The 14,517-nt window shown below is 36.6% G+C and overlaps 1 protein-coding gene across 2 annotated transcripts in view; it reads left to right on the top strand.

Moving 5' to 3' along the window:
- The window catches only part of PEX7 (peroxisomal biogenesis factor 7), a 55,243-nt gene that overhangs the window by 7,626 nt on the left and 33,100 nt on the right, over nt 1–14,517 (top strand). For both annotated transcript variants that reach the window (XM_045572735.1, XM_036414306.2), the window contains exons 4-6: nt 6,604–6,681; nt 7,303–7,411; nt 12,978–13,084. In XM_045572735.1, coding sequence (XP_045428691.1) covers nt 6,604–6,681; nt 7,303–7,411; nt 12,978–13,084 — 294 coding nt within the window. The remainder of the gene's footprint in view (nt 1–6,603; nt 6,682–7,302; nt 7,412–12,977; nt 13,085–14,517) is intronic.

Consider the following 14,517-nt stretch of genomic DNA (forward strand, 5'->3'; position numbering starts at 1 on the left):
TTAACGCAGAGTGGCAACTCATGCATTTTTTTAATTGACTTTTTACAGAGAGGAAGGGAGAGGGATAGAGAGTTAGAAACATCGATGAGAGAAACATTGATCAGTTGCCTCCTGCACACTCCCTGCTGGGTATGTGCCCGCAACCAAGGTACTAGCCCTTGACCAGAATCGAACCTGGGACCCTTGAGTCCTCAGGCCAACGCTCTATCCACTGAGCCAGGTTGGTTAGGGCACAACTCATGCATTTAACACCATTTTGTTCTCTTTAGAAAAATGTATTTATATTTAAAACTAACCAATAACAGATTTGCCAAACAAAGAGATATCTCCCTACCTCCCTCCCTCCCTTCTTCCCTTTCTCCCGATCTCTCTTCATCACCCTGGTTGGTGTAGTTTGATATTTACTAATAATTGTGAGAAAGACAATAAACAATGTTGTGGCACATAGAGATGGTTGGTCAGGAAGTTATGAAAGGCCACTGAGATCCTGTCAAAAGGTTAGAAAATACAACCTGAAGAGGCTCTCATTGATTATGATGGGGCAATCTGAGCACCAAAAGGAATGACAGCAATGGATTGAAACACTATACACACACATAGACACACTTATATGTATATTTTCACTCATAAAAAACAAAACAAAAACAACCCCAACTGGTCAGCATTGAAGATTCCAAGGATAACTGCCTCATTCTGAATAAAGGTAAGGAATGAAGGCTTTTATCCCGCCTTTCCTATATGAATTTTATTGTGGGGTAAACAGTTGATGTGGAAAATTTCTTATAACAGAATTTTAGCTAATAAATGCCATTTAGTAGCCCCTAATGAAACGACTCTAAGCAAGGGTTATGCATGGATGCTGAAACCATTAATTTAAGAATGATACATCTTCTGAACAATTTTAGGATCACTACAAGTGGGTCAACCAGAAATTATATACCTTCTAATATAATAGGAAGCTAAAGAAAAAATTGAACTGAATCTAATGAAAAAGCTTCTAGATCTAACTTCAATTTAAAGGAAATAGGAAAGGTAGAAGAAAAGTTAAACACCACCATGAGGAAACAATTAGTCAAGTCCAGAATGTAAAAATTCTAATAGGACCATTAACTTTGTTTCTTTAAGACATAAATGTCATGGGAAGGGGGGGCGGGGAAGCAAAGCAAGGTGGGGAAGAGGACTTTCCTGGATTAGAAGCGACCTCAGAGACATAGCACTGAGATGTAAAATATGGGTTTTATTTGGAACCTGATTCAAATGAACTGTAAAAAGACATTTTTAAGACAATTGGGGTAATATGAAAATGGACAGTATTAGATGATATTAAGGAACTTTGTTCATCTTGTTGGGTTTGAAAGTGGCTTTGCATATATAAAAAAGAAAACCATCCTTATCTTCTGAAGTATTTATGAGTGAAATTGTCTGATGTTAAAATATTCCAGTAGTCAATTAGTCAATAATGGGATAAAACAAGATAGGCAAAATGTCATTAATTATAGAAGATAAATAACAGATACCTAGGGATTTATTATTCTGTTTTCTTTACTTGTATGCATATTAAAAATTTTCTGTCATGAAAGATTAAAAATTCATTTCACATTAAAAGAAGGATGTAGCTCTTTCTACTCAGTAATTAAAAGTCAGTGTTCCTTTCCTTCGTATTGATACAGATAAGTGTGATACAGTTTTTCTTTGATGATTTTTAATTAAATAAGCCAACTTTTAAAAGGGCAATATTGTACAGTAGATTTCAAATGAGCTCTTTGGGACTTAGTTTCAGTAATAAAATTTGTCCTCTCAAACTTATTTTGATGAGGTTTAGATTTCATAAAGTAGCACAAAATATTGTCCAGTATCTTTTTCTTTTTGAAATTTTTAAATTAATTTTCTTCACCATTGCTAAGAGCAATTTCATAAGGTAGGCCTGCAGAGGACCCTGCTGTTAAAGCATAGCTGCATATTTTTCTCCTTTTTTATACTTTGACCATTTGCCATGTGCATTGTTTGAGTGGTAGAGGGGGAATTGGGAGTAGGGAAAAGGTAGAAGAGTGGACTATTGGGAGATGTGTTTTCCATTCAGATTTGTGTCTCTGCCCCTTCATTCATTCCAAAAACTTTAACTCTACTGTCTGCAAAGGCCTACTGGGGAAGATGAACCAGTCAGGCAGGTCCTTACCCTTCTGCAGTCCTTGCCCCTCTGGGGAGAGAGTCGTAAGCTGCTGGTCATCTGAGTTGTACTGTGTCCAGGGCTGTGAATGTGCAGAGTGCTACAAGAGGGGAGGGTCTGGTCTGGGGAAGAGGACGTCCTTGAGTCTGATAGGAGAGTAGGAATTGGCTATTTAGGTGGAGAGGTCAGAGAAACAGGGTTAGCAGCAAAGGGAAGTGCATGCTGGAAGGGGAAGGATTGAGCCTGTGTGCCCAGAGCAGTGAGCATTTTGGCTTTTAAGTTAAGGTCTGTGGAAAGACATTGAAGATTTAAAAAAATTTATTCTGAAATGTTATATGCATATAAAAACATGTAAAAAATGTATGACTAACACGTGTATATTCATCACCTCGCTAAAGAAATAAAACTTTAGCGATACTGTGGAGTACCTGGTTACTGTCCTTCTGTCTTCTTCTTCTTTTTTTTTCTATCCTATTCTTTTCCTTCCCTTTTTCCTTCCTTCTTTCTTCCCATGAGCAACCACTATCCTCAGTTTTCTTTTTGTGTATTTTTTTCTTTTAGTTCTATTACATATGTATGAATCCCTAGTCATGTGTAGTTTTGCATGCTTTTATTTTTCAGTAGTAAGTAGCATGGATACATCTCAGTGTAGAGTGAGGATTGTAAATTGCAGGAACTATGTAGGATGAAATGACTGAAGGGCTTTGTGTATGTGTTTGGGGGGGGGGTGATTTTAAGTGTGTCTTACAAAGGTAATTTTTTATGCAACGTAGATAACAGATTGGAGGTGAGCAAAAATGAATGGGGAGAACAGTTAGAAGAATGTTATAAACTAGCTGGTAGTTGATGGGTGTAGCCTCTTAAGAGAAATTATATATAAACCCGTAACCATGGCTGCATAATAATCTGGCCACTCAGTGTATTTGTATCTCAAATGGGCACCAAAAGTATTCTACACTTTTGCTGGAGATCAACCACCTATTTGCCCTGAGCCTTCTATCAGCCAGTGCAAAGGGGAAAACTGATCAGGTGCAAGATTTATAGTATCTTTGATATCAAATAAATGAGGTACTCAAGAGAAAGTACACTGAGTGGCCAGATTAGTATGCGTTCAGAGATCATAATAATCTGGCCACTCATTGTAGTAGGTGCTTAATAAATACTTATTGAATAGGTTAGTGAGTGACTAAAGGTTGGGATAATGGACTTTATCCCAAACATCCTATGGCTATAAACGTTTTCCAGTGCTTGAAGTTAATGCAAAACTCCTGTTCTTACTAGACATTTCCATTTGAGTATCTTGCTGTCACCTCAAACTCAGTATGTCTAAAATTACACCTTATCTTCCTTCCTCCAGTCTTCCAGTTTGTTCAAGCCAGCATCACTCACAGTCCCCAGGCACAAAACCTTGGCGTTATGCGGTGGTCACTAGTCCTAATATCTTGGTGCTTTCTATGCCCACATATAGCTTTGGAGGAGTTTCTGGTCAGTGTTTGCACCTCTGCTTCCTGCTGTTAACATTGTAGCCAGCCCTCAATGCCCTGCTTGAATCCTTCTCTGCTGGCATCAAGCTGAAGTTTCCACCCCAGCACCACTTGTATACTTAGGTCTATAGTTCTTTTTTTAAAACACAGTATCCTGACTTGTACTGTTAGTTACTACCCCATGTCCTAATACTTTAAACACAGTAAAGCAAATAAACTGGTTATTGATTGAGTCACCTTTATTTCCTTCTTATTAATCCATTTTTAACTTCATCATGTGTGCCTATCCTTAGTTTTGTCCTAGAGCCCCTATGCTTGCCATGTTGTGTGACAGATAAGTCAGCTGGCAGGACACTGCCATCTGCATAGTTTTCTTGCCTCCAGCTTTTTACCTCATCAGGGCTGGGCTCTCTCTGAGCCTATGGGGTCTCTTGCCGTTTTAAAAGGTGAGGGGTCATAGGGTTTCAAGTCCTGCGTCAGGCTGGAAATGGATAGAGGCAGTGGAGTGTGAGCTCATGATGTTAGTTTTTAGTTGTATTCAGTTATCTTTTAAAATGAAAGCAGTAACTCTTTATACCTACTTAAAGCAAAGTTACAGATTGTGAACATAAATTTGGTTGGTTTAATTATTTTAATTCACATTTATTGAGTTATATTGCAATGAGCATAGATGTATAAGATGTACCTCTTAAGATTTTACTTAGAGGGGTCTTTCAAAATCTAGAAGTTATTTAACATGAATATTAGTAAAATATGGTAAATGCTGAATCAGAAGTAGGTGCTGTTGGAACGCACAGAAGGAAGCATTTAAATCATTGAGGGGTCATCAGGGGAAGCGTATGTCATGAAGGACATCATCGGGCCAAGAGTTGACATTTGAGCAGGAGTTAACCAGGTGAACAGGGACTTTAAGTTCTGGATATGTTTAGTTCATGAAAACAAAATAGAATAAGTCTGAGCCCAAAGATAGCTATAGTGAAGGGTGATACCAATGGGGTAGTGTTTTATTTCCTTAATATCACAGCTCATTGTCACCAAGAAGTTCCCGTTCACCAGTGCCCTGGAGCAGCATGCTGTAGAGATGGCCTAGCAAAGTGGTTAACTGTGGGCCCTATAATTAGGCCACCCAGGTTCAGATTTCAGCTCTAGCTTTGGGAATTAAACTTTGACATATTTTCTACTTAATAGACGTGAAGATTAAATGAGATAAAATACACAACGTGTTTATGGAAACATCCTGCATGCAGTAGGTGCTCAATAAAGATTTGCTTTTATAGTTATTTTTCACTGTTCACATCAGCCAGAGCAGAGGTTGCCAAACTACTATACTTGGGCCAAGGCTAAACCCACCCCACTGTCTGATTTGAAATAAAGTTTTATTGAAATACAGCCATGCCCGTTCCTTAAATATCATCTGTGGCTACTTTTGTGCTCTACAAGACTGAGTTTAGTAGTTTTGACAGAGAGCAAATGGTCTAGAAAACCTATAATATTTATTTGGTCCTTAACAGAAGATATTTGTTGAGCCCTGGACTAGAAGATAAAATAAAGCTCTTCAGCTCTCAAAATCTTCAGGGATTGCTTCCAAACCTGCCTTTCCACCCATAATTAACAAATGGATGTAGCAGTCTTTGGTTTCTGCTGCCCCTTCTGTATACTTTACAGGCGTCCTCAAACTTTTTAAAGTGGGGGCCAGATCACGGTCCCTCAGAGAGCTGGAGGGCCGGACTATATGAACTACTAATTCCTACTGTAACACCTCGGCTGCGCTCACTGCCCAAAAAACCTGGCGGGCCGGATCAGACTCCTCTGCGGGCCGCATGTGGCCCGCGGGCCGCAGTTTGAAGACCCCTGCTCTATGAGCTGCTCTCTGCTACTGGATTGTGGTTTCTGTAGTGTTACAATTGCTCTTTTCTCTTTTGCATGGATATGGGTAGCAGCAGGGCCAGGACTAGGGCAAACTGGATAAGGCCCTCACCTTGAGTATATAATTTAAAGTAGCCCCCAAAAAACTTAGTAGTCAAAATAAATAATGTCTTAGTGTAGTAATTAAAAAACAAAAACAAAAATTAACACAAAAATCTACAATTAACAAAATATCAGTTCTACTGGAAAATAAAGATAGGATCAGAATTACTAATTTTTTGGTTTTACTCAGGCTCCAAGATACTCAGCTTAGCACTAGGCAGCTGAGAACAGGTAACCCATACTTAAACCACTACTAACTCCAAATACTCATACTTCTTACATAAATATGGTGGCTTTTTTAGATTTAAAACAACCTGCTGATCACATTTAATGACATACTCAGGTCCATGTTGGGACTACTTTCATAAAGTATAATTATGCAAGTACTCTGTTGAACTTAGCTTATAGTAGTGATCTATATATAATCTGTTGTATAAAATGACATTGAAATTTTTTCCAAATAGTTTATTTGAAATGGTTCACTGAGAGCAGTGAAGCATAGGTTAGAATAGCCGCACTGGATAACTAAACCTGTTTACCAAGAGATCTGGAAGGATCACCTGGTTCCTATAAGCTTTTTCTGAGAAAGGCCAGCTAGTGATAGTAATTGAATTTTAATTTTTTATGGTAAACATTGACCCAGCAAGCTTTCTTAGATGGCTTTCTGATCTACTTTGACATTTCCTCAGGGTGCTGCAAACAGTGACCTGTGGTAGGTTTAAAAATACGTATAATTTGTTTTAGTGAAGGAGATTTGGGAATATTCTGTAGAATTTTATTAAAGTAGAATCTGTAAGGAATAAATCTGGAGGAGTGGACAAGGTAACTTTCTATTTCTCAGACACTGTGGTAAGATTTGTAGACTTGATGTTTCAACAAAGTAAATTAGTTGTTCTAGCTGGCTATCACTGTTATAGAGATAAAATATAATATTGAACTTGATGCCCTTTTGCTTTCTAAATAACACTTTTAAATGTTTTATAGGTATATAGTGTTGATTGGAGCCAAACCAGAGGCGAACACCTTGTGGTATCTGGTTCATGGGATCAAACCATCAAACTGGTATGTTGATATTACTGTATTTAAAAACAAATATTCCTTTCCCTAAAGCTTCCAATGCTTTTTTTCTATTCTAGAATATTTTTACGTAGCTTTTAAATTAGGCAGCTTATTTTATTTTTTTAAATGTATGAAAGCATTTATTAAAATTTAATATTTTTTAATCTTTTGGCTGTAAACTAATAATCAGCTTAACATTGATTATTTTGGCCCCATAAATGCCATCTTGCTTTATGTAAAAATAGATTTAAAAATATATATATATTTTATTGATTTTGTACGGAGAGGAAGGGAGAGAGATAGAGAGTTAGAAACATCGATGAGAGAGTGTCATTGATCAGCTGCCTCTTGCACACCCCCTACTGGGTATATGCCCGCAACCAAGGTACATGCCCTTGACCGGAATCGAACCCGGGACCCTTCAGTCCCCAAGCCGACGCTCTATCCATTGAGCCAAACCGGTCTCGGCTAAAAATAGATTTTTAAAAAGTCCTTGAGACACATATATATAGTGTGTGTGTGTGTGTGTGTGTGTGTGTGTGTGTGTGTGTTTATATATATTATATGTGAAAGCATACATTTGAATTTACCTGTTAAGTAATTGATCTGTTCATTTATTTGTAGTGGGATCCAAATGTTGGCAAGTCTTTATGCACCTTTAGAGGCCATGAAAGTGTCATTTATAGCACAATCTGGTCTCCCCACATGCCTGGTTGCTTTGCTTCAGCCTCAGGTAAATAATCCATATTTACCAAAAGTCTTACTTGTAGTGAATGGTGGTCTTGTTTTCCCCAATAGGTGGCGCTGTGTACCTTAGATTCCAAGGAAATAACACTTAAAACAAACAAACAAACAAACAAACAAAACAACCCACAATTTTTTGTGCTTTTTAGACTTTTTCATTCTTTACCAACCTCTAGACATTCTTTACCAACCTGGATTACTTTTTGACGATTCTAACCATTTGACTTATGTGTTTCTTTTTGATGAGGTAAGAGTGTGGGACAAAGAGCAAGTGAAGGCTTTGGCGTTAGTCTCTCTTTGATGTTTACCCTCCTTTTAGGAGTATTCTCTGTAATTCATTGCTCCTAAGCCATAGCAAAGATAGGTTTTGGTATGATCTTTTTTCTGACCGTTGCTTTGCTTTTGATTGATGTTAGCAATTTTAAGGTGAAGTAGATACTTATATTTATGTCTCTATTTTTTATAGAGAAAATTTATTTTGTTAACTTTAATAATTACATTTTGAACTGTTTGCATAGAGATTTACAAACGTGTTTTGTGGGCCAATTCATAAATAATGTAAAATCTGAACAGCCAAACTTTTAAGTTGTAGAGACATACTGCCTAGGTTCTCTGCAGTGCTGTTGACAGCAGCGCAGTCCACCTGCCTAATCTAATGGCGGTTTAAGTAGCTGTCTGGCTTTTCACTCATTTCTAGCTGCTCTGGAGCTCCTTTCCCTGGGCCACTTGCCTCATTCTTCTCACACCCCTTCAACCCTGCCCTCTCCGCTCTTGTACTTTCATCATTTACCTTTTCTTCCCACCAGTCTAGCCTCTCTCTTGTGCTCTCCTGATTTTACATGAACAAGTTCAGTGTCAGGGTCCTCCAGAGGGTGACAGGGCAAGAAGCTGAAACGGAAGAGCAACCCCTTCTGCCTGGGTTAGAGAGAGAACTGTTCTCCACAGAGAGGAAGCAGTCCATTGAAAGGCATTTGGAGTTAGAGATCATGTGGTTAAGAATATGGAATACCAGTTTTTAGTGATATTGTAGTATCTGCTACACCAAGACTTTTAATAGTGTGAATTAGATAGAACACACTATTAAGGAACAAATGTAATTTATCTTAGGCAGATTACAACTGCTAATAAATCTTTCAAAATTAGGAACCAGTCTAGCTGTTTTTACTAGCCCCTGAGCTGCTTTGCTGAAAAGGTTTTATCTTTGGTTTGTTTATCAGAACAAAGGTTGCTAAGTTGGAGTAACAGTTATGAGGATATGTAACATGTGCTAATTAATCATAAATATTGTGGTGATTGACTAAGTAAGATAATCAGTTTGTATTTTTTACTTTTATTACTTTAAAAAAAGTGGTATTCTAGATAATTCCTATTCGAACCATGTACCTACAGTGCAGAAATTCAAACAACACAGAAACATGCCAAATAAAAAATAAAAGCCTTTCCTCCCCCTCCCCTTTATTTAACCATTATTAACATTTTCTTGTGTTTCGCCATAAAAATTCTTTGGCTCACTCCAGAATATATGGTACAAAAAGATTTAAAATATTTATGGGGAATATTCTTTAGGAAAAAGTCAGATACTTTTAAAGGCTGAATTTGCTTAGTGATGTTAGGTTTTATATGTTTATAGCTATAAAAACCTTTGTTGTTGTTGAAATTGCATAGGACAATAACTTTGTGACTATGAGTCAGGAATTCTCCTGTTCCAGATACCAAATTCTTTATCCCCATTGAAAGCATTGTTTTTAGAAAACAGTTTTTGATTGTACAGATTTCTTAGTAATCTTAATATAGTATAACTGAATTGAATAAATCATACCACCATTCAGAAAGAGTTTTTGGACCATAGTTTTGATAAACTTATGGAAAAGAATATCCATCAATTATATATTGTGAATTATATATACATTTATATTATATATTTAAATGTATTAAAATAATTTTAAAATAGAGAAAGAAGTACATCAAGGCTTTTGGGATGGGAAGAACAATATATTTTTTCTTGTCACATTTCTTTTTCCAAGCTTAAATTCATTCTTTCATCTTTTATCTTTCTGTTGTGCAGCTAGTCATAAGGCCATTTATGTATTAAATAAATGATAGCAATACTGATACATTTAATTTGGATTAACTCTTTAGCCTAACTATATAACCTGAGGTAATCATCGTTTGTGCTTTAATTTATTGTAAATGCTAATGAGTTTCATGTTTATAATTAATAACATCTGTAAGATGACCACAGTTCAGTGTAATGGTTATACATATTGTAATTTTTATAATTTTACTATTAGTGAAAAGCTCTAATACAGAGAGCATTAGTACAATTAAATTAAAATTTTAATGAAGATGTGAATCAAATTTATATTAGCATATTTTCTTAGAGAAGACATGCCCCTTAGTTTCATATCCTACAGTTTCAAAGGAGACATTTCAAACCCTGAATAGAATTAATGCTATAGAATAGATCCACTTTCAATGAACTAACTAAAACATGCTTCAAGGGTAAAACAATGAAGACATGTCCGCTGGGAGCTTTGATTGTCATGATTCATAATAAATTAGAATTAATAATGAGTGCAATTTTACATATTTGGAAAAGTGTTATTAAGTAAAACTCCCTGAAATACTAACATATTTAAAAAAAAATTCCTTTATCTTATTATTGTATATAATTTTGTTAATTTATATTATTATTTAAGTTCTCAAATTGTCTCCAGTTTACTTTGTTCTTTTTTTATGCCCAAGACCAAATGCAAAATCTGACAGTGACAAAATTATGAACTAACACAGCTGCATTTATTTAAATGTCAAGCAGAATTGTGTATATTAGCCCTTTATGTGAACTGAGTCACACACACCACTTGTTCCATTGGCCTTTTGTGTAGCGTGGTATATATAATATTGACTCTGGATATTACATATGGAGTATTCAGTGTGAGACTGAATACAAAAAAAGATTAGTTGTATGTAAAATATTAACAGTATAATCATAAAACTTAACATTTAAAAATATCTGTATGTTGTAAATATAGTGTATAAAACAGTCTTTTATCAACAGTGATCATTAGCTTTAGTAGAAAAAAAGATCATCTGTTTAATGACATTATTTTCATGTGTTATATTAGAAATGAATATAAATAGTGGTCATATCAACCAGACTTGTTTTGTTGAAATTGAAAAAATATTCTGACCCAAACTAGTTAAGGAAGAAGATAATTTATTTGCTCACATAGTTTTAAAGTCCAGAATTAGAACTGGCTTTATAGACACTAGAGGCCCGATGCATGAAATTTGTGCACTGGGGGTGTCCCTCAGCCTGGCCTGCAGCCTCTCCAATCTGGGAACCCTAAGGGGATGTCCAACTGCCAGTTTAGGTCCAATCCCACTGGCAGTCAGACATCCCTCTCACAATCCAAGACCACTGGCTCCTAACCACTCACCTGCCTGATTGCCTCTAACTGCTTCTGACTGCCAGCCTGAGTACCCCTGACTGCTCCCCTGCTAGCTTGATCAACCCCAACTGCCCTCCCCTGCTGGCCTGGTTCCCCCCAACTGCCCTTCCCTGCCGGCCCTAAGGTCCCCAACTGCTCTCCCCTACTGGCATGATGGCCCCAACTGCCCTTGCCTGCCGGCCCGATTGCCCCCTCCCCTTCTGGCCCAATTGGCTTCTTCTGCATGAGGCAGTGGAGACTCCGGGACCCCCAGGCCTCACTGCACAAAGCAGCTGCTGGGTCCCGCCTCCACTGTGCATATGGCCATCTTGTGGCAGCCCTCTTGTGGTGACCATCTTGTGATGACGTTGCATGCAAAGACCACCTAGGCTTTTATTAGTATAGATGACTGGATATAGGGTTTGAAGAATGTTCTTGTCCTCATTTTTGTTCTGTCTTCTGCTCAGCTGGTTTCAGTATCAGGTACCACGTGATGGCAAAATGGCAGTAGTTTTAACCCCATATCGTTTTTGGTTTCTGTGCTGTATGAAAAAATGAGAGGCTCTCAGACATCTAGGAAAGTTTTGTTTTCTCTCATTGGCTCTGAAGGTCTCTGTGGTTGGACAGGGGTATGTAATGTGTTAGTTGGCTTCTGCTGGCTTAGTTGCTGCAGTTGGGAATGGGAAATGGGACAGAGTGGTGCCCAAACTATAAACTAGTACCTGAAAATGGGAGGAGTTGAATCCTGATTAGGTGGAAGTATCGGATACATTCTGGGGGGCCAAATGCTGCTCACTGAAGGCTTAAAATAGATATGAGGGGTTTTGATGAAAATCAAGCGCTAGACCTGTGTGCTATGAAATATGTTCCTTTAAAAAACTTACTCAAAGATTTAGTAACCTTCAAAATTGTATGCAAATCTAAAAATAAATTTATCATTAGCTAAATTAAGACAGGCCAAAAAGAGGGATTTGTTAGAGATTTAGATCTAGATTTATCTTCCATAGCAGAGTTCTCTAAGGACGTTGCATTTTGTCTAGTTCATGGTAGTCATATTAGTACAGAATTTATATTTCTAAATTATATGAGCTAGAAGGGAAGAATATTTGAGCTCGTTGTGGAAAGAGGATTAATGTGAAGTAAACTTTCGTGTGAACCATGAAAACTAAGTTACTGCTCTTACAGACTCCATATAATTACATAAATGATAGCCATGTGTGAATATGTTGGGTCTAGTAGTTAAGAAAAACCTCATTCTACTCTAACTAAGAAAAAGTCATATGATTTCTGATAGGCATCTGGTATTTCAATTAAATTAAATTATTTGGGCCCAATATACATCCTTTTGCTACTCAGTTCATTTCACTGTTTCATACTCAACCTTTACACTCATTCTGGCTAACCAGTCTGGCTCCGTGGATAGAGTGTCGGCCTGCGGATTGAAGGGTCCCAGGTTCGACTTCGTTCAAGGGCATGTATCTTGGTTGCAGGCACATCCCCATTTGGGGCTGTGCAGAAGGCAGCTGATTGATGTTTCTCTCTCATCGATGTTTCTAACTCTCTATCCCTCTCCCTTCTTCTCTGTAAAAAAAAAAAAAAAAATCAATCAAATGTATTTAAAAAAAAGATTTAACACTTTTATATGCCATTTATTAAAATATCTACTCTGTGCTAGCGGTCATGATTGGTGCTTTGCAGAAACTTTTATTACACTAAATTCTATGTTCAGTAATAAAATTGTTACTGTTTTATTTCTTGTAGCATGTGCTGGTACAGGGCGCTAACTTTATTTAATAGAAGCAAGAATTTTTGGGCTCTTTTCCTAAAGAGAAAAACACACGTGTGTTTGGTCAGCATTGTGCTTTTCTCAGTGTGAGACTCAGGTTTTTCCAATTTGAACATCTAAAAAACATTGTCACGGTGTGTTATTTGTTGTAGTTTATCAGTTTTAGTAGATTTTATAATGCATTATTATAGTTAAACAATATGTGTATTTATGTGATAAGCAGATGGCAGTATCCTCTCAGAAAGCAGTGTGTTTCCCATGACTTACCATCATGAATACATGTCATTGAGCATGCAGGTGGTGTGATGCACAGTTATCAAGTCTTCCTCTTTCACCAGGTGACCAGACTCTGAGGATTTGGGATGTGAAGGCAGCAGGAGTCAGAATTGTGGTTCCAGCACATCAGGCAGAAGTTTTGAGTTGCGACTGGTGTAAATACAATGAGGTAAGCTATCTGGCTCTGTCCTGATTTGTCCAGCCCTTCCCAATGGTGAAATGTTCTAGATTTTATTTTGTCTTTGTTTATGTGGATTTGATAGTGTTTGTGGACCATTAAGTTAAATTTAGTCCCTTTCACTTCTAATTGATGATTGCGAGTGACCTGCATTAGCATTAATTGGGTTTAAGTGCACATAAAACAGGCAGAATAAGAAACAGAAATTTTCAAAGTTCAACAGTGCAGTCTTACTTGTTTGTTTTGGAAACTGCTTCACAATTTATGTGATTTTTTTTTTTTTTTTTCTCTTAACCCTGCCAATTTGTGTCAACTTTTGCTTTCCATCCTTGTTCATTTGCTACTCAGGCTGCTGAACTATTTGTAGGTTGATTTTTAATTTAACATTCCACCAGTTTTTAATATTTTCTGTTTTATCTTCCCTTATAAGCTTAACCAAGCTTCATGCTTCTTAAGATAGCAGTGTCCATTTTTACTTTTTGTAACGCTTCAGTTAACCACAGAAACATGTGAATTAGAAATAGTAATGGATCAAATATGTGCTGACATATATACATTTATATACCTGAAGTGGTCTGTTACTGTGACAAAGAAGTAAAACATATGCCTTATTATCCCCTGTGTTAAATTAATGAATAAAAATTAAGAGAACATTATATTGGCAGAATTTTTTTACATAAAAAGAAATAAAATAGATTAAAAGAAAATACAGTACTTATACAATAGTAATACTTGATCAAAATAAAAATTTCAGTGCTGATAACTACAGTTTATTCTCATCATAATGAATTTTTCATATAGGAAAATGAAGTTGTGAACTATATATTTGGAAATTCTAAAAAAGATGCCCATTGACATTTGAGAGTGCTTTTAATTTTCTTTTTAAACATTGGAACTTATTTTTAAATGATCTTATACTGAAGCCCAACACACTGAGACAATGAATTATTGGTCTGGTTGATGTGGGATAGGACTGAGTGTGCACTTGGCTTATTCAGCCAGGAACTCTGGATCCACTTGAGTTTATAAAAAGCAGAAGTTGCAAAACCCACTAGATAAGGAGGCTTATCATTATTTGCATAGATTTTCTGATACAGTTAGATATCATATTAAGCCATGTCCTGTGGGAGTTGGGAACAATGATTGATTTAGATTTAGAAAAATATATAAAGATTTAATTTATACTTTTGCTTTCAAATATTCCTAAATTAACAGAACCTTTGCCTTTTAATGCCCAGAAAACCCCCAGGGCATGCTGAAGAGAAAGGTTGGCTCATTGTCAGATATAATTTTTAATCCATTACATACTTATTAATATTACTAAAGGTGGATTGGAAAATCTACAGTACTATTTGGGACCATGCCTTTTTCTGTAGTGAGTAGTGTTCCATACATATTAAAAGCATATGGAGTTCTTTTTCTCT

This window comes from Pipistrellus kuhlii, unplaced genomic scaffold (genome assembly GCF_014108245.1).
Source record: "Pipistrellus kuhlii isolate mPipKuh1 unplaced genomic scaffold, mPipKuh1.p scaffold_m20_p_5, whole genome shotgun sequence".
Classification (NCBI taxonomy): Eukaryota; Metazoa; Chordata; class Mammalia; order Chiroptera; family Vespertilionidae; genus Pipistrellus; species Pipistrellus kuhlii.